The 26856-nt window shown below is 51.8% G+C and overlaps 3 protein-coding genes across 3 annotated transcripts in view; 1 reads left to right on the forward strand and 2 right to left on the reverse strand.

Moving 5' to 3' along the window:
• Window positions 1–1762, forward strand: part of KCTD19 (potassium channel tetramerization domain containing 19) — a 49070-nt gene extending 47308 nt beyond the window's left edge. Inside the window, exon 16 of the mRNA XM_074202513.1 lies at window positions 1051–1762. Within this exon, the coding sequence (XP_074058614.1) occupies window positions 1051–1164 (114 nt within the window). The 3' untranslated portion in view covers window positions 1165–1762. The remainder of the gene's footprint in view (window positions 1–1050) is intronic.
• On the reverse strand, window positions 1331–23607 carry PLEKHG4 (pleckstrin homology and RhoGEF domain containing G4). Its single transcript, XM_074214456.1, has 23 exons — window positions 23422–23607; window positions 12179–12529; window positions 9895–10942; window positions 9456–9620; window positions 9145–9268; window positions 8917–9010; window positions 8730–8804; window positions 8454–8570; window positions 8234–8332; window positions 7962–8110; window positions 7738–7876; window positions 7384–7500; window positions 6944–7126; window positions 6121–6734; window positions 5569–5815; window positions 4972–5094; window positions 4200–4442; window positions 3810–3980; window positions 3426–3603; window positions 2900–3016; window positions 2474–2701; window positions 2198–2361; window positions 1331–2070 (listed from the first exon to the last, which is right to left on the reverse strand). Exons 1-23 carry the CDS (start codon window positions 23605–23607, stop codon window positions 2065–2067), a joined length of 4938 nt encoding a protein of 1645 aa, XP_074070557.1. The 3' UTR covers window positions 1331–2064.
• Window positions 19879–26856, reverse strand: part of SLC9A5 (solute carrier family 9 member A5) — a 34155-nt gene continuing 27177 nt past the window's right edge. Inside the window, 1 exon segment of the mRNA XM_074202524.1 lies at window positions 19879–25731. Coding sequence (XP_074058625.1) covers window positions 25241–25731 — 491 coding nt within the window. The 3' untranslated portion in view covers window positions 19879–25240.

A 26856-nucleotide genomic window follows, 5' to 3' on the forward strand; every position in this document is an offset into this window, starting at 1 on the left:
TCATCAAATGAAGCACTATATATGGAGCTCAGGACAGAGCCCTAAAGGTTCTAGAGGAGGATCTAACAGAGGAGACAGAGAAGGAGCAGACAGAACAACTAGGAGAGAAAGAAGGCAAAGCTAGAAAGAAGAGTTTAATTAAGGAGAATAAAGAGTGAGAACAGCCTATTGTTGCCCTGTCTGCTGCCTGGATCTCACCATACCAATGAGTCAGTATAGTGGGTCACCTTCCGGACACTATCTTAGGAGGTATGTTGTTAGAAGCTGCCTCATGGCAAACAGGATGGTGAGTGGCCTCAGTAGGCCGAGTCATGTTAGTGCTGGCTAAAGAAAGTAGGGAAGGTTAGCCTGGAGGAGAGATGTAATAGTGGAGAAGAGTTCAGTGGCCTTGACAGAGAAAGGGACAGAAAAATGGGTTTGAGGGTTGGTGGAAGCACTTTGCAGCACATTACAAATAAGGAATTACAAAGTAGTAATATGAAGGAAGTCAGCCTAGAAGTGTTTGATCAGAAAAAAGATGGGCCAGGCAGATCAGCAGACAACCAGGAAGGCCCCTCCAATCAGAAGGGGGGATTGTCATCTTACGGTTAATTTCCAAGAAGAGTGGACAAAAGTCTCAAAAGATGGTTGTGATTGGCATCAGAAGAGGGAGGACCTCCTTTGTAAGATTATGGACCCATTAGGAGAAGGTATTTGCTGACAATCATTGTCCCTGTGGCCCTATGAGTGACCTTAGAATGGAGTGGGTTCCCTACCACAGGAGGACTTCAAGCAAAGCTGAGAGAACCTAGTCAATTCAAAAGAGGTCATTCCTCTTCAAGTAGTATCCCAAGATGATCTGTGAGTGCTCCACCAAAGCTAGGGTATAGTAATCAGTCTAGCTCCTCTAGTCCTCGGAGAAGTGCTAAGTGAAGGGCAGCAGCCATGATCTTGTCCGAGGTGAGAAGGGACCAGCCCAGCCCATCACTAGTTGTGAGCCTCCTGGAGACTATAGAGACCATGACTCTGGGGGCCCTACACTGAGGGCAGACTTCCTGGCTTTCCTTTCAGCTCACTCTGCCATTTGCCAGGAAATACAGCCTCTGCATGGACTTGCTCATCAAGAAAGGTTTGTCCAGGTCTGTCTCCTATTCAGTCCTGGGGAAGTACCTGCAGGAGTGTTAGGGGAGTGTCTTCTCACAGCTGAAGTTCATGTTAACTGTATGTGCATGTGTATGATGAACCAGAGCCTGTCCTTTCTTTATAGAACAAATAAAGTTCTAAACCAGAAGAACAAGGTGGTAGGTTTCCCTCTCCAAGAAAGCAAAAGGCTATAAATTATATCCAAATAGATAACTTTTTATTAGAAACAGTTCAAAAAATCACCAGTCAACACTATAACATGGAGGGGAAAAAATGCTAGAATGGGATCCTGGTGAGCTCAGGACTAGAGGGGAGAGACCTGCTGTATATGGGGAAATCTCAGCAGGCTTGGGTTGGTATGTGGGAAGACATTTAGCTTTGTACTGGATCCACCAATACCCAAATTCACAGGGTCACCCATCTTATTTGTTCCCTAGTGGAAAATGCTATGAGATCCCAAAGGGGAATTCTAGGATAGAAAAAAAATGGCAGGTCTGCCATAGCAATGCCTTATGAGTCTTTGTCCCTGAGATTGGAGAAGAAAAGTCCCAGGGGACTCTGTCACTGTATGCCCAATTCCACCACTCCACCTCATCACCACCTACTCCTATACTCAGAAACCATGCCAGTCATTTCCAGGTATCTCCAAGTTCTCTGTCAGCCTGACTAAAATAAAACGTGAAACACAACACCTTCCCCTCTAATAACTTAAAAGTTGTGCCTGATTGGCTCTGTCCAATTGCCTCCCGGAGTCACCACACAGATGGGTAGGTAGGAGAGGGGGAGGGAGTCTTATCAGAACGTGTGGCATCAACAAACTTGTGGCCTGGGCCTTGCCTTGGGTGGGGCCTCCCACTTGCTGGGAAGAATAGTTGCTGAGAAGAGGCTTCACTCTTGGCCACCAGCAGCCAGCATGTACCATCCCACTGGTCAAAGTAGAGCTCAAACCTGTGGAGGTCCAGGAGATACCAGGCCAAGGTTTCCCAAACCAGAGGACTGGTTTTCAAGCAACCGGCCCTGGCCCAACCCACCCTCTGGGGAGAGGTGAAGGCCCTGAGCCTCCTGGGGTACTTACTGAGGATATATATTGACTCTGGCCACAGAGGGGTTTGACTTCCAGGGGCGGTATGGGCAGGTCTTCACAAGCACTGGGCAGGGTCAGACCAGTCACACAGCCACTATCTGACCCGCTTGAACTAGCTGAGAAACACTGGGATGAGGCCTCTGAGCTCTCTGGAGCTGAGGGAGCCAGAGTAAGGAGGTAGTGAATGCCCACCCGAAATCCCAGTCCCCTCTCCCTCAGCATGCCTCAGCATCCAGGCTACCCCCACTACCCCTAGGGCAGACATACTCAGTGAAGGCTGGCTTCCTGTTTCAGTCTCTGGATCTAGTTCCTCCTCCAGGTAAGCAGTGGAACGCAAGGGCCAAGAGAGGCCCAGTTGAGCTGGATCTCCACACAGGTGCAGGTTAAGGGGGCCCAACAAGGAACAGGAAGAAGGGCCAGTGGGAAGTGATCCTGGAGACCCAGGAGAGGATTTGGCGTGGTCAAACACAGCAATGGAGGCCCTAGTCCGAGCTCCTGACCCAGACAGAGAAGTTGAGATCAGCCCTTGTAGGGGATAGGGGTCTGACATAACAGCCACCCCATCCCACTTGCCCACAAATACTGTGATTTCTCATCTTCACTTGCAATTGCTTCCCCCCATCCATCTCCCCCTCTCCTCCCCAATGAGGACCTCTCTGTAGTCTCTCAGGGCCCCCCTACCCCCTCCAGCACCTCGACCCTTCATGATATAGTTGATGGCACGGTCATTGATGGCTGCTTCACTGGGGGTGATGTCCAGGAAGGGTTTGTTCCCCACACCCATGGATACCATCTCAGCCATTCGGAGCTCTGGGGGGGAGAGGGCCTAGACTAATCAAAGATACCCATGCCCATACCTACTCATATAATTATACCCAAACCAACTCATGTATCCATACCCTTAATTACTCATGTAGCCATCCATGCCCATACCTTCTCACACATCCACACCACCTCTTCCAACTGCCCTCCCCAAATTTCAGAACATGGTCCCTGTGGATACTCAAGAAATTCTTCATCTTGCATTTGGACAGCTGGGCTTCTCCTAACTGCTATCCTATCAAAGAACATCAAGTCTAGAAAGAGTCATAGATTTAGAACTAGGAGCCACTTGAGAGATCAGCACACCCCCTGATTTTTACAGTTGTGGAAACAGACCCCTAGAGCCCTCTAGGTCTGGGCTCCCAGATGCTCAGCACACATTGCTGGGGGCAGATACCCTTATTGCGGGCAGCTTGTCTCCAAAGCAGGCTGGCGATATCAGCCGTCCACGCCTGCTTTTTTTCAGGAGTGAGGGCCTGCAGCACAAATGTGTCGCCAGCCTTGCGGCGTCGGAACCAGATCTCAAAGCGTAGTCCACTCTCTCCAGAATTCTCTGTGAGGCCAATATCCGCTGTCTGCCCAGGAGAAAAGGGTAGACGCAGAGCCAGAGATAAATAAAAGTGTACAGTGGGGGACAAGGTGAAGAGTTGAGATCCAGGAGGCAAGACTGCGTTCAGGGATGGGTCAGAGGTCAAACTAGGGCCGGGCCTCAGGCCTGGGCTGACCCCACAGCCAGAACCTAGGCTGGACTGAGAGGCAAGAGGAGTGGGAGGAGTCCTACCTTTAAGGAGTGCTTGTAGATGAAGAAATCAATCCCCCTGGGCCCATGGCGAGCTTTGCTGAAGAGGATGAGCTCCTCAAACAGGAAAATGTGGCGCTGGCACTTTTTACGTCTAGACCATACCATAAACTCATCCTGACGAATCAGCTGGCCCTGCTCCTTGAGGTTCACCTGGCATGGATTTCAGTGGTTTAATGGGAAGTACCTGGCAGGCACCATCCCAGCACTCTTGGACTCCCTGGCCCTTCACCAGGAGCCTGCCTGTGCCCCACTGGCACCACCTTAGCTTCCCCCTGCCAGGTGCCTCCCATGCCACATGATGCCATGCTGCACTGCCAGGCATTGTATTCCAGACCAGGGTCACCCTTCTCACGGCTGGTTCATACTCACATCACAACCACGGATGGCATCCATAGCCAACAGATCATTGCCGTGGCGCAGCTGGAATCGAACAAGGTCCCAGGCGGCCTGCAGGGCATCCAGCTCAGGCTTGCAGGCCCAGCCTGGCTCGGGGCCTTCCTCACAGGTCCGGGACAATTCTTGCAGCAGCAGTGCATACTTGCTCATCCGCTGAATGGGCTTCAGCAGGTAGGAGGCCACATCCAGGTGGTCCCCCAGCTGACACTGTTTGTCCTAGGGCCCAGAGGCAGAGAGGAGAAGAGATGGGAGGCCTTCTTGGCCTAAGGCCTCAGTTATTTCATAGAAACCTCCAATTCACCCCCAGATCTTGCCTAATCCCCTCATTAACATATAAGGTGACCAAGGCCCAGGGAGGAGGTGCCAGGTGCCCAGGTTGCAGCGTGCACATCCAAAGCTCTTTCTGCCATACCACAGGCCTTCCTGGGCTCCCACACCCAGTCCCATTCTGCCCCTGCCCCAGGGCTCAGCTTTGCTCCTCACTTTGGAGTTTGGGAGGGGATTTAGGCTGGAGACAGGCAATGACCCTCAAAGCCCCTTCAAACATTATTCCATTTCATTATACTCATTGGTAATATGGGTTACTCTGTAGTCATCAACAAATATCAAATTCTACATGCAGCCCATGACAAGTTTTTGCTGGGGGGATGTGGTTCAGTAGAGCTAAAGGTTTGTACACAGAGGCCCGGCCAGTATGATGAGAAGCAAGGTCAGTACTCCAACCCAGGGTTTCTTGTCCAAGTACCTCCACTGGCCTTTGGCAGCAGCAGGCACCAACCTTAAAGAAGGCATTTCCATAACTGGCCAATAATGCATCCGATCTGGGCTTGTTCTTGCTGTAGAGAGCATACATCCCAAACTGTTCCCTCTGTGGAGACACAAGGCTCAACTTTGGGTTGGCAGTGACCAATCCTCTATGCCAACTTCCCACAGGCATCCCTTCTCTGGTTAGGCCCACATACCATCTGCTTTTAAGGCCCTTCAAGGGGTCGTGTGTACAGGGAAGCAGTGAGACCCCCATCAAGCAGGAGGCCCAGGCTCCACACTCAGTTAAACAAGGAATGGGCAAACCACTTCACCCAGGACCCCAGCCAGAGCCAGCCTGCCAGGGATCCCACAGCAGGATGCTGGGTCAGAGCTGACACTAGGGAGGAAGGGTCCTCTCTCCCACTTGGTCCCTGACTGTGTCTCTTCAGCCCAGTTTGAGTCAGAGTTTTGGTGATTGGGTCTAAATTGGGCATTTGCATTCCCTGGAGCAGTGGAGAGGGAGACACTAAGACAGGGGAAGCAGGGAGGATGAGAGAGGGGCACACGAGGCCAGAGAGCCTTGCCAAGTTCTTACATGGCGGAGGAAGGCGTGGGCAACTCGGAGGGGGTGCTGGCTACAGCTCTCCAGCTCCCGCAGGAAAAAGTGACGGTGGAAGTCTCGGAGTTTCTCCAGGTTGCCAAAGATGCGGGCTCGCTGTCCCCGCAGGCCCTGGGGCACGTCTGCCCTCTCCAGCTCGGGGAAGTAGCTTTCCACTACATAATCCAGGGCACGAACATACTCCCGTTCTGTAGCCACCATCTCTCCTAGTATCAGGTGCAGCCTGCCCAGGAGGCGGGGCTCAGGACCCTGGCCCACAGGGTCAGCCCCAGCTCCCCCTGCCAGGTAGCGCCTGCATTGTCCACAGTGCCTCAGAGTCATTTGAGCTCACAACCATTCCTGCAGCTTAGGGGGCACCAGATCAAGAAAACCAAGACTCATGGGGGTCCCACAGCTTTCAAGTCCTTCAGGTTGGACTGGAATATGGCCTCCTCTGCCTCCAAGCTCCCACCAGCCCTCACAGTGCCTGCCCTGCTCTCTGGGACTGCCCAACCCAAGATTTGTGCCCACCTCTCAACTCCCTATTACCTGTTTGGGGTGCCAGCCTCCAGAGCAGGAATGCTGGACGATATCTTCAGGGCCTCCAGGGGTCTTTGGCCAGAAGGCCCTGCTTGCTGGTTGCCAACAGCCCCCGCCATAGCCCCCAAGGCACTAGGGGGGGCGGCAGAGGACTCATCCGGGCTGAGCTGACTTGTGGAAGCCCACCGCCTCTGCCTTGTCCCCATGTCTAAGGTGAGCATACGCCCCAGGATGTGAGAGGGGACGGACCATAAGGAAATGCTGCTTTTAGATCTCTCCTCCACTTTCTTGCCAGAGGCTGGGGGGGCCTGGTCGGAGGAGCTCCCCCCTGGAGGGCACTGTTGACTTTTAGCATGGGCCTTGAGCATGGCTGTCAGCTTCCTGTCATCTAATGCCAGCTGGGTGTCTTGGTACCGAGCCCACAAGAGGTGACATTGTTGGATGATGAGGTCAGAGCCCAAGCCCGCCGCCAGCACCCGCATCTCCTGAAAGTGTGATGGGGCCAGGTCTGGGTGCGAGGCTCGGTGGCCTTCCACAGAGCACAGGACCACCTCTGGAGATGCACACTCCTCTTCTGTGAGCTTGGCCAGGGCTTTCTGCCCATCTTGGGCCCACACCAGAGCCTGCAATGGAGGACAAAGATCCAGACTAGGACTTACCAGGTCATGTCAAGAGCAGGAGCCCATTTTTAGAGGAACATTGAGGTAGGAACCTCATAGCTCTCCCCTGACCACAGTAGGCACCCTGCCCTGTTGCCTCTGGGCTGCTCAGGGACCTCCACAATCACAGAGACAATCCACCCGGGGAGGGGGCCCAGGCTCCCCTCACGCACCTGATCCAGCAGCTGAGAAAGCTGCTGGGCATCCCGGAGCTGCCGGCGGCGCCGAGTGAGTGCCCTTGAGAACTCTGCCACCTGTGCCTGCAGCGCCAGGAGGCGGGCCCCAGGAGCCCCCAGCTGACCCAGCTCAGTCGCTTCCCAGCCAGCTAGACTCTCCTCACTACGATGTATGTGCTCCTGGGAGAAGGGGTAGGACCCTGGTCAAGCACGGCCCTTGACCCTGGGGATGTTCAATGCCCTCTCCCCTGCTACAACCCCAGCATCCAGAGTTGCTTCTGGGTCTTAGTTCCCTCATCCGTGACATGGAAGAGTGGATCCCAAGCTTCCTAAAGTCCCATCTGACTCTCCATCCTTTGAACATTGATACAGACCTTCTTACACTTCCCTCCTACAAAGAGGAAGCTTCCATCATATGCTCCTCGGACCCTACCCACCTGACCAGCTCGGTCAAGCTCCTGGAAGGCATCCCAGGCCTGAAGCAGCATGTCCAGCGAAGGTCCCTCTGGCCCCTTCAGCCCTGGCCAGCCCACATTCTTCAGCCAGGCCTCAATCTGGAGAGGGATGAAGGGGCAGTACCAGCAAAGGGATGTGGGAGCGCAGGGTCCCAGGGGAAGGGGATCTGGGAGGTGGGATCAGCCCAAGCTTACCATGAGCCCCAAGCCTCAGGCCATAGGGCATCTTTTTCCCCTCCCCACATGGGCCCTGGCATAAAGATGGCACACTAGGATGCCCTACAGGTATGTCTGTGGGGTAGCTGGCCCTAGAAGAAAAGAGGCAGGGGGTATCACCTCAGCAAGTGTTTCTGCATGAGCCTCCACCATCTTTCCCAGCTCTAGTGCCCGCATCCGTTGGTTGCAAAGAGTGACCAGCTGGTGCAGTAGCTCATCCACTTGGGCATACAGCTTTCCCACCTCATCCACTGCCAGCCTGGCATATAAGAAACACTTGTCCCTCCTGAGCTGAGTACTATGGTGGGGAAGCCCTGCCTCAGAGCCCTCTCCACGATGCCCACCTGTAGTCTGGGCTCTGAATCACGCTTAGATCTTCCCGCTGCAGCTGTGCCAATGTTGTGCCACCCTCCCTCTGAAGCCGGGCCAGCAGAGGGTGGTCCAATACCTGCTGCATCAGTTCCTGTGGTTCCTGCAGCAGCTGCCCGGCTCCCTGAGGATGGGCACAGGTACCAGGGAAATGAGCAGGGCAAGAAGATGGGACCACAGGGGCAAGGCAAGAAGGCTACGAGGGCAACAGTACCCACCCTCCAGAGAGCCCTGCATGCACACTCACCCCAGAAGCCTGTGGCTCAGGAGTAGCTTCTACTCTCTCGATGGTCTCCCGGAGCAGGGCACAGACCTCCTGGCAATTCTGCTGCAAGACTTCCAGCCGCTGAAGGACAGGGAAGGCGGTCATCCACAGACTAGGGCCAGGCCTCAGGGCTCCCCTCGGGGGTCTGGGAAACCTAGGAGGCATCCTCTCTCCACCCTCCAGCCCAGTCCCCATCACTGACCTTTCGGAAGCCCAGCCAGGCACTGTGGCTGTAGGGGAGGCAGCCTTCCAGCGCCTGGGGCAGCTGGGAGTTGGAGATGAAGTAGTGAAGCACCTGCCTGGAGGGCAGCGGCTCTACCTGGGAGGGAGGGAGGAGGATGCGGGCATCACTCAGAGCTGTCCAGGAGCTCAGAGGGCCAGTCCAACCAGTGGGAGGATTGGGGCTGAAAGGGAAGGGGAGGGTGGCCCTCTGGGCAGGGCCACGTAGGCAGGGGGTCCAGGGGAAGCCCAGCCGTACCTTCAGTTCTGGAGGAGAAGCCCCCGATGTTTTCCCCAGCAGGAGGATACGGTACACGCAGCCTGGGACGGTCTTCTGAAACAGCCAGGAGCACAGGCCTCAGTCCTGACAAGCCCTTGGTCCTCCCCCCACACCTGAAAAATGGGAGCCAGCCCGGGGCAGGGGATGGGATCGAGCCCAGGCTCACCTGCATCTGGCTAAGCCCCAGGAAGAGGTTGGGCCTGGGCGGGCAGTATCGGGCATCCACCAACACAGTCAACCCCCGGGCCTGATCCTCGGGTCTGCCAAAGGTTGGAGCAAAGAGGGGTGACTCCCCAGCAGCCACCTGCCTCCCACCACTCGCCTCCTGGAATCCAGCCCTTCCTCACAGCCCAAGCCCTGCTCCTCCCGATCTAAAAGCAGGTCTTGCTCCCACCTGGGGATGCTCCACAGGTAAAGAAAGAGGTCGACAAGCTCCTGGATGCTGCAGTGGAGACTGAGCCAGGCCGGATTCCGGGTACAGACCACCAGCACCGCCCGGCCCTCAGAATCCCTGGTTCCTGCAGGAAGGCAGAGCCTCACTGTCCACGCTGCTTGGCTTCCATCTATCCCTCCCCTCCACAGGCCTCTTCCACTGCCCTTCCCCATAGCCTGGCTTCCTAGCCTCTATACCCCTCCTTTTCTCCCCCTTGCTCCCCAGTCCTTTCCTCTCCTCCTCTCCCCCTCCATCACCCCTGCCTCCCTTACCAGGCAAGGTGGCCAAGCCACTGGCCAGCAGCTCGGGGGACAAGTCCTGGATCAGGAGGCGCCTCACAGGCACAGGTAGTGCGGGAGAACAGTCTTTGGAGGCTGGACATTGTTCAAGCTCACCTGAGGAGAAGGGCTTCTCTGCTTTCATTTCCAAAAGATTTTCTGGAAGAAGAAATCTCAACTCAGTCCCAGGCCTAACCTAGGGGAATTCTAAGAAGGATCCTGGGAGATACAGGAGACGCCTAATTCAAAGCATTGGAAGATCAGAATGAGAAGCTACCTTAGCAGTCGCCTGGTCTAACTCCATCTTTTTGTAAGATGGAGACCAAGAGGTTGGGTCTACTATGTGGGACAGATGAGCTCTGAACCCTCCTACTGGAGCTCAGGGTGCCCATAAGATCTCCAGGTCCTTAATTAGAACCCCAACTTCCCTTACCTCCACCAGCTAATTCCAGGCCTGGATCCTTCTCAGTGTTCCTGGCTTCCCTCCTTCCCTGGGCATCCTCAGGATCAGAGGGAGCTGGGTTCCCAGGTCCTGTCCTTGGGGATCCGTCTCCTCCCTGCTCTGGGTCACAGCCTTGACCTTCAGCCTGTGCCAGCCCAGGAGACAACAGACTCTCCTCGCCTCTGAGTTCAGTACCCTCCTTTGAGCTCTGCCCGGCCTCCAGGGTTGGTGCAGGTGGCCCCAAGGGCAGCTGCGGAATGCCAGTAACTTCTGTGGGCTCTGGAGGAGAGGAGTCCCCTTGGCTTTTGGGAGGCGTGACCCAGAAAGTCTCAGCCAGCTCCTCTGGAGTGGGCACAGCGCCTTCCTCAGCCCAAGCATCCTCATAACTGCACACAGCATACCTCCAGTCAGTGGCATGGGTTGGGGGGACTATGGGGTCCAGACAGACCCCCTCTCCTCCTGGCTCCTCTGAGCTGCTGTGGGGATCTGGTGCTGGCTGAGGACCCTGTGCTCCAGAATCCTCTTCACACCCAGCCTGGCACTGACTGATGCCAGGCAGGCTTGGACTCTCAGGCAGGTCTTTGCCAGAATCGCTATGTGAGGGGGCAAGGTCAGAAAGACCTAGAGAAGTCATAGTGGCTCTGGAGGGGCTCTCAACCCCTGGCTCATCCAAGAAGCGAGGCTTCAGGACCTGCTCCCAGGGGACCCTCAGGACACGCCCCCCAGGTGCCACCAATAGGCAGGAGCGGAGGGCCCGAGGGCCACGTACTCGACCAGTGTTGAGGGTGTCCAACCAGTGGGCAGTGAAGATGGCCGAATAGCTGGCCTCAGGCAAGGGCAGCTGCTGGGCACTGTGGCCTCCGGGGGCCAGGCAGGTGAGTACAAGGCGGGGCTGGCGCTTCAGGAAGGGCACCAGCTGCAGGTAGAAGTCCCCTGGTTCCAGCAGACGCCAGTCCAGGGAAGCCAAATGCACCACCACGTGCTCCCCCAAGCACAGGGGCCACCCAGCGTGGACAAAGAGGCGTCCTGGATACTGACCCTGTGGAGGGGAAGAGGGCAACATGTCAGCCATGAGTGCAGGAGGGGGCCCAGAGCTGGAAGGGACCTCAGGAAATCGAGCATCAAAGAGACCCTTAGACACCAGGATCCACTAATCTGCCCCCATCTTAGAGCTGAAGCTCAGAGGGGTCAGGGCCTGCCTGCGGTCATTGCAGGAGATGAAGCTGGAGGGACCTTTGGCCATGATACAAAGTTCTAGCAGGAAGGGACCTGGAGGGCATCTGGTCTAACCCCTCACCTTACAGATGCCCAGGAGGTCAGTGGCTGGAGGAGGGGAGCAGGAAGGGGCCTGGAGGGCATCTGGTCTAACCCCTCACCTTACAGATGCCCAGGAGGTCAGTGGCTGGAGGAGGGGAGCAGGAAGGGGCCTGGAGGGCATCTGGTCTAACCCCTCACCTTACAGACGCCCAGGAGGTCAGTGGCTGGAGGAGAGGAGCAGGAAGGGGCCTGGAGGGCATCTGGTCTAAACCCCTCACCTTACAGAGTGGCCCGGGAGGTCAGTGGCTGGAGGAGGGGAGCAGGAAGGGACCTGGAGGGCATCTGGTCTAACCCCTCACCTTACAGACGCCCAGGAGGTCAGTGGCTGGAGGAGGGGAGCAGGAAGGGGCCTGGAGGGCATCTGGTCTAACCCCTCACCTTAGAGACGGCCCAGGAGGTCAGTGGCTTCCCAGGCCACTCAGGCTGGGGGAGGGGAGGAGCAGAAAGGAGCTTAGGCCACCCCCATCTTACCCCTCACCTTTTTGATGACCCTCAGGAGGTTAGGGGCTGCCTGGGGTCACCCAGGTTGGGGAGGGGAACAGGAAGACTAACTCCTCACCTTACAACTGACCCCCAGGGGGTCACTCAGGCTGGGGGGGGAGAGTAAAAAGGAGCCTGTAGGTCATCTCATTGAACTCCTCACTTTTTGGATGACCACCCCCCAGAAGTGCCCAGGCCACTCAGGCTGGGGGAGGGGAGAGGAGAAAGGAGCCAGGGGTCTCTTGGCCCAGCCCCCCCCAACTGACTCCCAGGGAGTCTGTGGTTGCCCAGGCCACTCAGGCTGGGGGAGGGGAGCAGGAAGGGGCCTGGAGGGCATCTAAGCCCTCACCTTACAGATGACCCCCTGGGAGGTCAGCAGCGGCCCGGGTGGCTCAAGCCGGGGGAGGGAAGAATAGAAACGAGCCTGGGGGGTCTCCTGCCTAGCCTCCCCCCATGACGGACCTCAGGGGTCACTCACGCAGGCGTGCAGCTGCACACAGTGCAGGATGTGGCGGGCGGGCAGCAGGAAGTCCAGCAGGTAGCGCAGCCCGTCGCCCCCGTAGGCCCGCTCAACCACAGCCAGGACCTGGCCCAGCAGCACCCCGGCCGAGGCCCCGAAGGGCGGGTACAAGGAGGACAGCGTGGCCTGCAGGCGGGCGTCCAGGGAGCCCCAGTCCTGCCGGAGGGAGCCCGGCTCAGCCTCCAGGCCTGGGCCTAACCCACCTGCCTGCCTGGCCCGACGCCCCCTGGGGCCCCAGGAGCCTCTGGAAGGCCTGGGCCCGCCCCCCGGGAAGAGCCCTGCGGGGAGGGGGCAGGGGCCTGGGGGAGCCTGAAGCCCAGAGGCAGCCTCCCTCCTCCCTCCCTCCCTCCCTCCCTCCTCCCTCCTTCCTTCCCTCCTTCCTTCCTTCCCTCCTCCCTCCCTCCCTCCTTCCCTCCTTCCCTCCTTCCCTCCTTCCTTCCTTCCTTCCTTCCTTCCTTCCTTCCTCCCTTCCTTCCTTCCTCCCTCCCTTCCCTCCCTCCCTCCCTTCCTCCCTCCCTCCCTCCTTCCTTCCTTCTCCCTCCCCTCCTTCCTCCATTCTTCCCCCCCTTTCTTCAGGAAGTCACTTCCCCTTGCCCGGCCTCAGTTTCTTCCTCTATGGGGGGACCCTTAAGGGTCACCTGGGCTGCAAGGGGCCTGAGAGCAGGTGCCGGCTTTTGAGGAAGGGATCCTGTCTTCAGGGGGAGGCCACTGAGCGAGTCATCTAAAGCTTCGAGTGCGGCCCCTTAGAGCTCTGATCACCACGTACTGTTGTGTTTACTTCAAGTGTATCAAGTGCAGTGACCCACGAAGAGCTTTCCAGAACCCTGACGTGAGCGCTAGCTAGCTATTATTATTTTGTCTTTTCACAGTGTCATAGCTGAAAGCCATTTGAGAGTGTTTAATCCAAATCATTTGTTTTATAGACAGGGAAACAGAGGCACAGGGAAGAAGGGTAGATTGCACCTCTCTACCCAGTACGGCAAGTCAGATGGAGGTTAGGTGACAAAGGATTATAGATTTAGTCCTAAAGTATTGGAGGCCTTTGTGTTCTGCCCTTAGGGTATGGCACCACAAGGTAATGATGGGTTTTTAACTCAGATCTTCCTAATTAGTCCGGCACTCTTCACACTGCATTATTCAAATCCTTTTATAGTTCTCTAGTTTTCTTCTACATAGTCTCATTTTATCTCAGAGCTGGGGAGGGTAAGGGGATGGGGGTGTTAGACCCAGAAAGGTTAATCATCTCCCCCGAGGTCCCACAACTAGTGAGGGACAGAATTCTAACTGGAGCTGATTTTAGGGATCATCTAGTCCAATGTTATCATTTTCCAGATAGGTGACTTTGCCCAGGGTCACAGATGCAGTAACTAATAAAGTAGTTTTTGAACCCAAGGGCCCCTTGACTACAGATTTCATCTTCTTTCCATCAGACTATTTCTCCTCCTGTTGCCATGACCTGCTACCCCTCTGAGCCCCTCTTCATCCTAAAGTAGGGGTGTCTTAGCTTGTCCCCATTGATGGAGAAGCACATTTCTTAGAGGAGGCTCCAGGGTCCCTTAGATCTCGTAATCTCTTCAAAATTGTCTTAGTTCCCATCCCTCCTGGTTCCCTAACTGCCTAGCCCCACCCAAGCCTCACCCAAACCTAGTTAGGGACACAGTCCCCCCAGCCTGCTCCAAGGCCCCCCAGGAAGCAGTGCCCCCACCATATTATTTCCTACATGCCAGAGGCCCTAAAATAGGCAGGGCCCTGGCAGCTGTGAAAGGGGCATTGTGTGCCAGTGTCCAGGGGGTGGGGAGAGAGGAAGAGGGAGGAGGGCACATAGAGGTCCAGCCTCAACCCTACAAGGGAGGAGAAAGGGGAAGGAGGAACCCCCCCCTCCTTCTCAAGTCAGTCTTTCCCCAGAAAAGTGCTCCCTTTCTCTGTGGCTACTTCCTAGGGCTCAAGTCTGTGTCAGGATCTCTAACCAGTGTCTGCCCTCTTGGGTACCTCTCCCCTTCCCTGATCAGACTTAAGAAGTGGGGGGCTGTGTGGGCTCAGAGATAAGACAGAGAAGACCCCCTTCCCACAAAGCAACCACAGTGGGTGCTTGGAGAGAGGGCAGGGATCCCCTCCCACCTGGAAACAGACAAGGGGCAAGAGTTAAATACCCCCCCTTCCTTCCGAGGGCTGGTCAAGAGGCCTGGCTCTGCCCCCACCCCACCCAACAAGAAGTAAGGCCACTGGAAGTTGAGGGAGAAACATCTTCTGCCCATCTCATCCCATCCCCCCAAGCTGGCACTAGGCTGGTCCTGTCACTAGCTGGGCAGTTTTGGTGACTGCATCTGGGGCCTGCCTTGGCCTGTGGGAGGGGCACATGGACCAATGACCATCAGCCAGCCACCCCCACTTGAGGCATCACTCACCATACTGCTTTTGGACTCTGGATCCCTCTTCTCCTGGCCTCGATGCCCCTAACCCGTTCAGCACACTCACCTTCTCATGCCTTGCACCCCACCACCACCAACATAACACCCAACTCTCCCCAGATCTCCCAAAAGAAACTCTTTTTTGCCCTTTCCCCAACTCAATCCAGATCCCAGCCTGGCCAGCCTACTCCAGCTCCAACTTCAGAAGTTCTGGGCACTGCCCACTAGGCTCAGCTGACGGGCAATGTGGGTGGGAGAGAGGGGTGGGGAATAAAAGAAAGGAAGGGAGGGAGGGGAGAGAAAGGCAGGGAAAGGGGAGACAGTGGGGAGGAGGAAGGAGAGAAAGTCATCGCTGTGGGATAGATTTAAATGAAAAAACTCCAACCTTTCCCATGCTGTTGCCCCTGCCCCTTGCCTACCCAGAGAGAGAGTACAGTAGCCCAGGTATAAGTAGCAGAAGACAAGATTCAAATCCAGATCTTCACACTCCAAATCCAGGACTCCTTCCACTCCACCACAAGAGGAAAAAGCTAGGAAAAAAGAGAGTATATAAGGAATGAAGAAACAAGAAAGATGGAGAAGAGAGAAAATGGGCAGTAGGAGACAGGAAGGGGAAAAAGGGGAAGATAGAAGAAAAGATGAAGAAGACAGAGAAGAACCCCTTCCCACAAAGCAACCACAGTGGGGTGCTTGGAGAGAGGGGAGGGATCTCCCACCTGGAAGCAGACAAGGGGCAGGTAAGGATCCTGACCAGGCAGGTTCCAAGGAAATAGGGGTGGTGTGGGAGGGAAACAAACCTCTCTCTGCTCCTACAATCCTGGTCAAGCTGAGGTTGCCTGTCTGCTTGTGGACAGAGCTTGAGTTGGAGTAGATGAGGTCCTTTCTTACCCCTGGATCTTTGTGGGGAAGGGGCCTGGGTCCTACTCTGAAGGAGAGCCCAGACATTGGAGAGGGGCTTTCACCTAGAGGGATGTTTGCTCACCTCCTAGGGCAAGCTCCTCTCTCCTTGAAATCTATCCCAGGACTAAGAAAATACAGACCCCGGGCTCTTAATCCAGGACATAGAGAAAAGCCATTGTCTTTGGAGGAGAAACTTCTTGAGGCCAGGAATTGTTGTATGTTTATCTGTGTATGAGTTCCTGGTCCAGAGCTTGGTGAAGCTGGCGTAGTGGGAAAGATGTTGAAGTCAGATTCATAGATCCTGGGTTTGATCTCAGCTTGTATGACACTTAACTACGATGTTTCCTCATTTCTGAGGCCTCTCTGGACCCTGGAGCTACAATCCTATATTCCTTTCCATAAGAAGAATTGAGGGTTGAAGATCTAAAACTATGCTATAAAGAGACAGTCATCAAAACTGCTTGGTCCTGGTTAAGAAATAGAGTAATGGAGCAGTGGATTAGGATGGGTTGAAAAGAACGCACACCAAAATGACTACAGTCTACCATTTGACAAACCCAAAGATATCAGCTTCTAGGATAAGAACTCACTATTTGACAAAAATTATTGGAAAAACTGAAAAATAGTATGGCAAAAACTAGGCATAGATCCACATCTCACACCCTATATAACAAAAGAAGGTCAAAATGGGTACAAGATGTAAACATAAAGGGCAACACCACAGATAAATTAATAGACCAAAAATACTGTATCATATCTATGGAAATGGAATAAATTTATGACCAAACAGAATTAGAGCACAAAAACTGCAAAATGAATGATTCTGACTATATTAAATTAAAAAGTTTCTGCACTAATAAAATCAATGCTGCCAAAATTAGAAGGAAAGGAGAAAGCTGGGGAACAATCTTCACAACTAGGAGTTTTTTAAAGGTCTCATTTTAGATTTTTTTTTAAAGGTCTCATTTTAAAAATATATAGAGAATTGCATCAGATTTATAAGGGTACAAATCATTCCAAATGATAGTCAAAGGCTATGAGCAGTTTTCAAATGAAGAAATTAAAACTATATATATTCATATGAAAAAATGCTCCAAATAATTATTGATTAAAGAAATGCAAATTAAAACAACAATGAGGTATCACCTCACACCTATCAGATTGGCCAAGATGAGAAAAAGGGAAGATGATCAATGTTGGAGAGGTTGTGGGAGGATTGGGACATTGACGCATTACTGGTGGAGTTGTGAACGGATCCAACCTTTCCGGAGAGCAATATGGAACTATGCCCAAAGAACAATAAAACTGTTATACCCTTTGACCCAGCAATTCCAATTCTAGGTCTATATCCAGAAGAAATTATAAAAGGAAAAGTCTTACATGTTCCAAAATATTCATAGCAGCTCTTTTTGTAGTGGTAAAGAACTGGAAATTAAGGGGATGCTCATCAATTGGGGAATGTTGAAACAAGGTATGGTACATGAATAGTGTGGAATAATATTGTTTATAAGAAATCATAAAGCGTTGGACTCTAGAGAAGCATGGAATGACTTAAGGGATCCCATGCTGAGAGAAGGGAGTAGAAGCAAGAAAACAATGTACACATCAACAACACTGTTAGTTGATCAACCTTGATGGAAGAAGCTTCTCTCAGCAGTTCAGAGAGCTAGGACAACTGTATTAGATTGTCTATGGATAATGTGATCCCCATCCAGAGGAAGAAAAACAAAACAAAACAAAAACAAAAAACCAATGAATCAACAAGCACTTTATAAAAATTATCTCTTATGTATCTCTTTCCCTTAATCCTAATTCTTCATGCGAAAAATGTAAGCATGTTTATCAAAAATATTTATGTATGAGGCGGCTAGGTGGCGTAGTGGATAAAGCACTGGCCTTGGAGTCAGGAGTACCTGGGTTCAAAAATATTTATGTATAATGCTAACTTGACTGTTCGCTACTGAGGGGAGTGGGGTGGGAAGGGAGTATGTAAGGATAAAAATAACTAATTTAAAAAAAAAAGAATTGAGGGTTGAGGATTGCCTATCCCACAAGGGTATCAAGTTCTAACAGCCTGTGTTCTCTCATCCATCCTAAGCTCTTAGGACTCATTCCCCTGCTGTCAGCAGGTCCTTTCCCCTATTTCCCCTTTCCCACCAGGAGGCTTCCTGGCAGTTTGGGTCCTAAAGAAATCCCCTTACTCAAATCCCAGGTCAAATAAAGGCCCAGGATACTCAGACAAAAGGTAGATGGGAACTATTAGGAAGCAGAACAAGGAGAACAATTGTTACAGTAAAAATAACATCATAAAGACAAAAAACACTGAAAGACTTCAGAACTCTGATCAAGCAAATGACCAACCAAGATTCCAGAGGCCTCTGGATGAGGACTTCTCCCCACCTCCTGACAGAGAGGCCAAGGACCCAGAGTGAAACGTATGGTTTTGGACATGGCCAATGTGGGAATCTGTTTTGCTTGACTGTGCATATTTTCATAAGATGTTTTTCTTTTTCCAATGGGGGAAAAGTAGGCGAGAAAACAAAACTTATTAACTGAAAAAATTCAAAATTTTGGAGGTTAGAGTGTGTCAAGATCTCTATGAACTGGTCCTTCTCTACTCTCACTCCCACCTTAAATCTGTTCTGAAGAGGACAGGAAGGACCCTCTAGTCTGGGATCTGTCTCCTCAGCCTTTCCCCTTTGGTCCTTCCCAGTAGATTTCAGTGAAGCTCATATCACAATAAGACAATGGGATTCCCAATGTGGGACCACCAAGAGGATTTTCAATCCCCAGAGGAGACAGGAAGAGAGGAACAGGGCACCTAGAATAGCTGGTCCAAATCTCTTTTGTTCATGAAAAAGAAATCGAGGCCCAGAGTGATTTGTTCAAGGTCACACAGACAGTAATGGGGCTTGGAACTCAGATCTCCTGTTTTCAAGTCTAAGGTTCAGTTGGGACAGGGAAGAGGAATGGAAAATGATTGGGGCAAAGATGAGGGTCAGTCAGAGCAACTCTCTAAATGTACAAATTCACACACTCCTAAAGAACCCAGATGGGGGAGGGGATAGGTATAATGGGTACCAACCCCTAAGAAATGAGAGTGATGACCTCTTCCTCATCCTCTCTCTCATTCCTTCAAATTATGGAGACTTTGGACACCAGGAAGAAGTGCAAAGCCTAGTAGTTGGCACCAAGATTGGGCATAGCCACCCTACCCATCCCCTGGCCAGGACACTCCACTCTGTACCCGAGGGTGTGGCTGCCACATAGATTACTCAAATCCTGGGCTCTGGATCCAACCCCAAGGAACCCTAAGGAAACCAAGCTGAGGACACTCACCCGGCTGAATGCTGCCTGCCTGCTTGCCAGCCCGTCAGGTTGGGACTGGGGAGAAACCAGGGTCCCGGCTCTCTCTCCCTACACAGACCCCAAGCCTTGCCCATTCTTCATCCTCCAACCCAGGCTTCCCTCAGACTCTGTCCCAGGGCGGCCAGATGAGTCACCACCCTCTTCTCCCTCCTCCTTCTGCTCCTTCAGTGGCCCAGAGGCATCCCTGACTGTGCCAGCCCCAGGCTTTGTCCTTCCTCCTCTGGGTGGAATCAGGAGGGGAAAAGTATAAAGGGGTCCATGCCCTATATACATGCACAATCTCTCACACATACTAATACACACACACATGCATACACATACACACATTACACACACTCACATACTCATACACATACACAAACACATACATACAAATGCATACATAGACAATCTCCTTAATTCCCAAAATGACTAAAGGAGGAAGTGGGTGGACAGGAGAACCTGGGTTGGAAAAGGGGGTGATAAATGTGAACAGCCCTTATGGAGCTCCATTCCGGGGGTATAGGGGCAGACAGAGAGGTAAAGACAGTCTCAGAGATCAAAAGGCAGAGTCAGAGACAGAAAGGAAGATGAACATTGAGGCTAACTGAGGCACAGCCTCAAACACTTCTTTTCCTGGGGGGCTGAAAGTTGGGGGGGTCCTACCCTGGAAGGACAAGGAGGGGGGAGCTCAATGAGTTGGGTTCTGCTCCGAAGAACATAGAGTTAAGTAGTGACTCAGGGGAGCCAAATTCTGTGGCCAGGCTGGCAGCTGAGTTAGCATGGGGCAGTATGTTCCACTGAGACCACAGAAGGGGGGACCCGGGCCTCTTTCTCCATCCCTACCCTACCAGCGCCAACTCTGAGCTGGGGAGCTCCAACCACAGCCCACAGTCCAGCCAACTAACAAGAGCACTTTCCCCCTATCCCCACCCCAACCTAATTTCTTCAGCTCCTTGTCTCTCCCCCTCCTATCCCCCAGGAGCCCTTCTTCTGCCTGACTCCTTCCATCATTTGAGCCCCTCCCGGACAATGTCTCTCTTCTCCCCGAAACCTGCTGCCCCACCATGCCCACACCCCCTTCAGGGTGCTGCAGAGCAAGGGTTTACCCTTAGGTATAGCACAGGCTCCCCCAATTTTCCTCCTTCAGAGACAGAAGATAGAAGGGAGTCCTAGAAGGAAGGGGCTCAGAGGTGGCATCAAATTTGGGACAGAATAGCAAGTTGCTCAGCCCATCTTGGATATCGGCCAAGTGGCACAGCCAGACTTTCCTCTGAATACCATCTGATGCCCTTGGTCTCAGTTTCCCCATGTATAAAAGAAGAGGTTTGGACTAGATAATTCTAAGGCACATTTTAGCTTTTAAAAAATTATATATAACCTCTAAAAAACCCCAAAACAATTAACAGAGCCCTGTCCTGGCAGGACTGCAGATCTTACTGTTTTTCTGCCCCTAGGCATATCATGTGTCCAAATAATGCAATAGACATGTGCATATGATACCCAGATATCAGGAATATTAGATTAGATGTAGGAGACAATCTAAACCCATTTCCTCATTTTGCAGATGGGAAAACTAAGTCCCAGAGAGGAGAAAGGATTTGTCCTGGTTCACATAGGTAGTTCACGGGAGAACTTGGACTAGAGTTTATGTGTTCTGACTCCAACCAGGGAACTTTTTCCATTTTATTATATTTTCTCTCATGGGAGGGGAGTGAGAATCTAACATTCATGAATCCTGGAACCCAAATCCTATGCACATGATATGATGAGACCATTGATCCCTCCAGCCTTGGACTCTGTACCTGCCAGGAACTCTAAGGAACAGTTTGAGGACAAGGGATGCAGAGAACACAATTATTCTGTTGTGCCAAACTACTTACCAGATAGGAGCAGCTAGATGGTATAGTGGGTAGAGTATCAGCCCTGAAGTCAGGAGGACCTGAGTTCAAATCCAGTCTCAGATACTTACTAGCTGTCTGACTTCAGACAAATCACTTAATCCTGATTGCCTCACATGGGAAATCTGACCACTGGACCCAGATGGCTCCAGAGGAGAAAGTGAGGCTGGTGACTTAGCACAGCCCCCTTCACTTAAATCCAATTCACTTGTCATGGCATCACCTTCCTGATGGCATGGTCTTCTTTGAGAATGAAAGACATACATCATCATCATTGTCATGCCTGAAATGCTCTACCTCATCACCTCCAGGCTTCCTTCAAATCTCACCTTCAAGAAACCTTTCTTGATGCTACCTAATGCTGGTACTGTCCCTCTGAGATTATCTCCCCATTTATCCTGCATATTCAGGCTTGTACATTGCTAGGAGGCATTACCTGTGGACAAAGAGGTAGGTCTGGAGTCAGGAAAATTCATCTTCGTGAGTTCAAATTCTGCCTCAGACACTTACTTGCTATGAGATCCTGGGCAAGTCACTTTACCCTATTTGCCTCAGTTTCCCCATCTGTCAAATAAGTTAGAGAAGGAAATAGAAAAGCACTCAGTTATCTCTGTTAAGCAAACCCCAGGTGGCACAGAGGATAGAGCATGGGCCCTAGAGTCAGGAGGACCTGAGTTCAAATCTGACCTCAGATACTTAGTAATTACCTAGCTGTGTGACCTTGGGCAAGTCACTTAACTCCACTGCCTTACAAAAACAAAACCCCAAATGGGACTACAAAGAGTTAGATAAAACTGAAATTTCTTCCTTTCACATCATTGTTTGCATCTTTTCTTCCCCCATCAGGCTGAACTCCTTTTAAAGTAGAAATTATCTTTTACCTTTACCTGTGCTTAACACAGGGTCTAGCACACAGCAGATGCTTAATATTTTTTGCTTAATTGGCTAATGTAGTTGGTAAGATGAGACCTTTGTTGGTCTCATCTCTATTATGCATTACAAAACAGATGCCCAAAGTTTACTCTTTAGAATATAAAACAGCTCCCCTACCCTCTCATTTGTTCAATTCAATCAAAATGTATTAAGCATTTAACTATGGGCAAGGGCTTAGGTTATGGACTGGTGATGTCTCCCTGCCCTCAAGGAGCTTCCAGTTTAGTGGGGAATATGACTTGTAGATAGATACAAAGGACTGTGAGATAGGAGCAAAAGAGAGGGATGGAAATAGGAATTGATGGAAAAACACAGCCACAGGGGTAGGTTTGAGAGGTCATACTGGGAGGGTAGTTGGAGAACAGGATAGGAAGCAAGATTTCAAGAGGCAGAGATGAGACTTATACATGTATGGAGAGCAGTCTGAGAGAATACATGTGTGGAGATAAAAGATTTTGCGTTGAACTTAGCTGGAGGGAGGGCAAGGGGTGTGTGTGTGTGTGTGTGTGTGTGTGTGTGTGTGTGTGTAGAAGGGACAGTGATGTGGAATAAGGCTGGAAAAATAGATTGGAGCCAGTCCCTAAATGCAGATTAAGGATTAAGTTTTTAAATAAAAATAATAGCTAGCATTTATATATCACTTTAAAGTTTGCAAAGCATTTTAATATATTATTTTGTTGGGGGTTTTTTGTTTGGGGTTTTTTTAGGTTTTGTTTTTTTTGTGTGTGAGGCAAATGGGGTTAAGTGGCTTGCCCAAGGCCACACAGCTAGGTAATTATTAAGTGTCTGAGGAGGGATTTGAACTCAGGTACTCCTGACTCCAGGGCTGGTGCTCTATCCACTGCACCACCTAGCTGCCCCCATTGGTTTTATTTTTTTAATAGTCCTGTGAGGTAAGTGCTATTATTAGTTCCATTGTACAGATGAAGCTGAGAGTGACTGGGGAGAAACCAGGGTCCCGGTTCTCTCTCCCTACACAGACTCCAGGCCATAGGATGACAATGACTTGTCCAGGATCACATAGCTATAGTGTTTGAGGCAAGGTCCAAATAAAGGTCTTCCTGATTCTAAGTCTAGGGCTCCATGAGAGTCCTTTGTGATGATCAATCTTGGGGTCAGGAAGAGCCGGGTTCAGATCTTGCCTCTGACATACACTAGCAGTGTGGTCATGGGTAGAGCACAACACCTGAGTGCGCCAGGAACCTTCTGACTATAAAAGTACAAGGTTAATGGAAGGAATTTCCACCCTGGGAGTTTACAGCAATGATATCACAAGTCTGACCCCCCCCCAATAAAAACAAGCCAATAGGACATCACAGGAGGTTTCTGACTTGGGGAGTGATCCAGTCAGACTTTGCATATTTAAGACTATTTGGTTTCTCTGAAAGCTATTCACTACCGGTTTTCAAGGGGTCCCCTTGGAGTGTTCTAGGCCTTGATTTAAGCTCTAGCTAGGATTCATTTCCCTCACAACCTTTGGAAAATCCTATCTACTCTCATCTTTTGAATTCTTTCTGGGAATACATCAGGGGCAGGCAGAAGATGTTTCCTTCTTGGATAGGGAGAGGAGAGCATCTCCATGAAGATCATCTTGAGAATATCCCATCTGTCCTACTCTTGGACTGGTACCCAGCAGCTGTGAGAGCCCAAACTCTTTAGCTCCCTCACAGAACCGAGAAGCCTACATAGAGAGACCCTTTTCTGGAAATACCTTGAAGCTTGAGAGTAGAGGGACCACAAGATGCTGCCAAGCCCCCTTGTAACTTCCTTTCCCCAAAGTGGGCTGCAGCCTCAGCCCATGTCTCTTCACTTCTGCTTCTCCTTGGGTGAGAAGGAGCATCTCGCAGCCTCGGGGCTGTCCCTCTTCTTCCTCCCCTGAATAGCCCCCGATGTCCATCAGACACATGGAGAAAGACTACGCATCCATCTGAGAGATATTTAATGTTTCTCAGGTCGAGATACAAAAGACTGATTGGGGGAGGGATGAGATGCAGAGGACTAGCCCAAGAGAAGGATCACTCACTCTACCAGCCTGTCGTGCCCAACTTCTTTGTTTTTATCACCAGAGCTTCCCACCCAAGAACCTTAAAAGGGAAGGCTCCTTTTCTCATGGATATACATATGGGTAGGGATAGCAGAGGAACACCTAAGACCACTACTTCCTCCCAGAGAAGACTCACACATATAGAGGTGACAGAAGGCCCTTCGAACAGAGAAAGTTGCATCCTGGGCCTGTTCTCCCACTTTGGAGTGATCCTGGGTCTGGGAAAGCCCCAGTCCAAGGCCTAGGCCCAGCCTGGAGGCCTTAGGGGAAAAGAGGGTCTGTGATTACAACATTCAGCAATCAAGTGGAGAGAAGTAGAAAAAAGAAAAAAACAAGGAGGAAGGGGAGAGGCAGGCTTGAAAGGCAGGGAGAGGAAGAGCTGTTTGTACTGTGAGGGTCATCACCACTGTCCCTCCCTGATCTGGGTTTTCACATTTGCCCACCTGAGGAAGAATACCTATCAGACTTCTTAAAGAAGCCCTAGGACCCTTTCTTCTAGGGGCCTGGCTACAACTAGGTCATGGAAGGAACTGAGGGGGTCAGCTATCTCTGCCTTTCCCTACCTCCCTGCTACACCCAATCCCCCTCACCCCTCATATACATACACTACAAATACCACACACACACACACACACATACAAATCACATACATCACACATCACTCACTCACATACCTCACATACAACTCACACACATACCATACACACACACACATGCACATCACAAACACCATAGACACATCATACCTCACACACATGCAACCAGACACACATCACATACACTACACACACTTCACACACACCACAGACACACTCATACATATATACCATACACACCTCCCACACACTCACACAAACCATACATACACACCCCACACACATAGACACATCATATACCTCATACTTACATACACCCCTGAGACACACACACACACACACGCGCGCGCACACACACACACACACACACACACACACACACTCCCAAAGTCCAAAGCAGTTGAAGGGAATGAGGGTGGTTGGATAAACCCTCAGATTTCCAAATGCTGAGACACCCCCACCGGCAGGGGGCTCGAGGACTCCCGGTCCAACCTCTGATCCCTCCCAAGTTGGCCCAGAGTTGGGAAGGACTCTTCATGCGTCTCCTCAGTTGAAGGGGATTGAGGCTGGCAACCTCAAGAGGAAAGGCGACTGGGGTGGGGCCACCCAAGAAAAACATGGAAGGAAAGATCCAATCTCCCAGGGCCCCAGGCATGCCCAGTTTTCAGCTCTTTTCTCTTCATCTAGAGGGTGATGAAGAAGGTCAGGGTGGTGTGGTAGAGGAGGGTCCCCTCTGATCTGGTCCCACTTCTGGGGTGCTGGTACGCAGCCCAAGTTCAGCTAGTAACTTTAACCTTGCTATCCAAGGGTCTCTGGACCCTCTCCTTATCTTCCTTCTTTCCTTTCCCTCCCTTCCCCAATCCCCACCTCAGACCCCTCAGGTCTCAAGGCTACAGCCGACCAGCTCTGTTGAACTGGATAATCCACCGGGCATTGGCGGTGCTTGGACTGAGGCACCCCCGGTCCTCCGGGGCCATCAGCGGCTGCAGTTCCTGCTGCTCAGGGGCATCGGCACTGCTCTCGCTTCGAGAGCGGCCTGCCTTGGCAAGACTTGGGGTGAAGGTGAAACCAGCAAGGGGTTCAGTTGACGGAGTGCTGAGAACAGCCAGTGGGTCCCGGAGCTCATCTCCATGGGGTGGGGCACAGGCCAGAGGATGGGCTGCTCTCAGGGCAGCCTGGGCACAGGGTGGAGATGCCAGGCTCTCCAGGGAAGACATGCTCTGATTCCATCCTGTCTGCATGTCCACAGGCACAATCTTGGTGGTCTCTGAGGACACGTACACTGCCAGGTCCCCCTGTCCACTCTTCCAGGGCAGCTCCTTCTCAGCACAGGTGGGTGAGGGGGGGATGATTCGTGGGCTTGGGCACACCTCCATGCTGCCTGTGGACACAGCAGACAGCTCAGAGATGCACTGACCACTGGAATGTGGGCCTGAGGGGTCTTAGGAAAAGCAAGCAAGGAAGGAAGGAAGGCCTCTCTGCTCCTTGTGTCCTCCAATAGGGTCTGTATTCTCAGACCAGTATTATTATTGCTATGTGGGACAGCAGAAAGAATGCAGGATCTGGGGCTCAAAGGCTGGATTTTGCCTGGCTCCACAATTAACACCTATGAGACTTGCCATCTTTGAGTCTCAGCTTCCTCCTCTCTAAAATAAAGACGTTGAGTCAAATGATCTCTAAGGAAACTGGTTCTATGGGGTAAACTGAGTCAAGGGCAGGTCTGAGTGTGCCATTAGTGGGACTTCTCTCCAGTAAGGAAGAGCCAGAGAATGAGAATTCAGGGAAGAAGGCAAGTTGTCCCTTGTATGCATAGTTCCTGCCCTTGAACCAGTCTGCCTACTAACCCAGACCCCCACCCCACCCCAGCCAAAGCCAGTGAGGAAGGAGGAGACCCACTCCCAGTCAGGCTGACCAAGGGCTCAGCCCTGGCCCCATGGCTCTGCTCTCCAGGTCTGCAGCTCGATGTAGGAGGGACTATTCTGGAGTCCAGGGAGCTATTGTCACCCCAGAAGTAAGGAGAAAAGCCTGGAAGAAGACCTAGGTTCAGTATCTTCACTGATGCTTGCTTGCCTGGCTGGGTTACCATAGAGAAGTCACTTTACCTCTGAGCCTTACTCTCCTTATCTGTAAATACCCTTAAGGAGAAGGCTTATTTGCTTTTGGCACTTAATAAACACTTTAGAATAGTTTTCTTTCTTTCCATCTCTCTCTGTGTCTCTGTCTATATGTCTCTCTGTCTCTCTTTCTTTGTTAAAGTTATCTGGGCCAAGAAGGGAGATTAAGGAGTATCTGGGACCCAAGTAGGGAAACCCAGAAATGTTCTTTATTTTAGGGCAGGCTGTAAAAGAGACAAATCACATATTAATTGAAATGAGTTGAGAATAGGGGAAATGACCAATGGAATGAGCCTTGGATTTGGAAAGACTTAGTCCCTTGGAAGAAGAACCAACCCACTCAGAAAGTTGTTCCAAGTCCAGCCTATGGGCTTGGAGCATAGCAAAGGTTC

Source organism: Macrotis lagotis, chromosome 1, assembly GCF_037893015.1.
Source record: "Macrotis lagotis isolate mMagLag1 chromosome 1, bilby.v1.9.chrom.fasta, whole genome shotgun sequence".
Lineage (NCBI taxonomy): Eukaryota > Metazoa > Chordata > Mammalia > Peramelemorphia > Peramelidae > Macrotis > Macrotis lagotis.

What these genes read in the sequence shown, in the direction of transcription:
- PLEKHG4 (XM_074214456.1), bottom strand. Translation starts at nt 23,607, where the DNA reads ATGGACATCGGGGGCTATTCAGGGGAGGAAGAAGAGGGACAGCCCCGA. An exon ending in TGGCTTGGCCACCTTGCCTG is followed by an intron (nt 9,269 to 9,455) that starts GTAAGGGAGGCA and finishes GCCTTCCTGCAG; the next exon opens with GAACCAGGGATTCTGAGGGC. An exon ending in TTTCTCAGCTGCTGGATCAG is followed by an intron (nt 6,735 to 6,943) that starts GTGCGTGAGGGG and finishes CCTCCATTGCAG; the next exon opens with GCTCTGGTGTGGGCCCAAGA.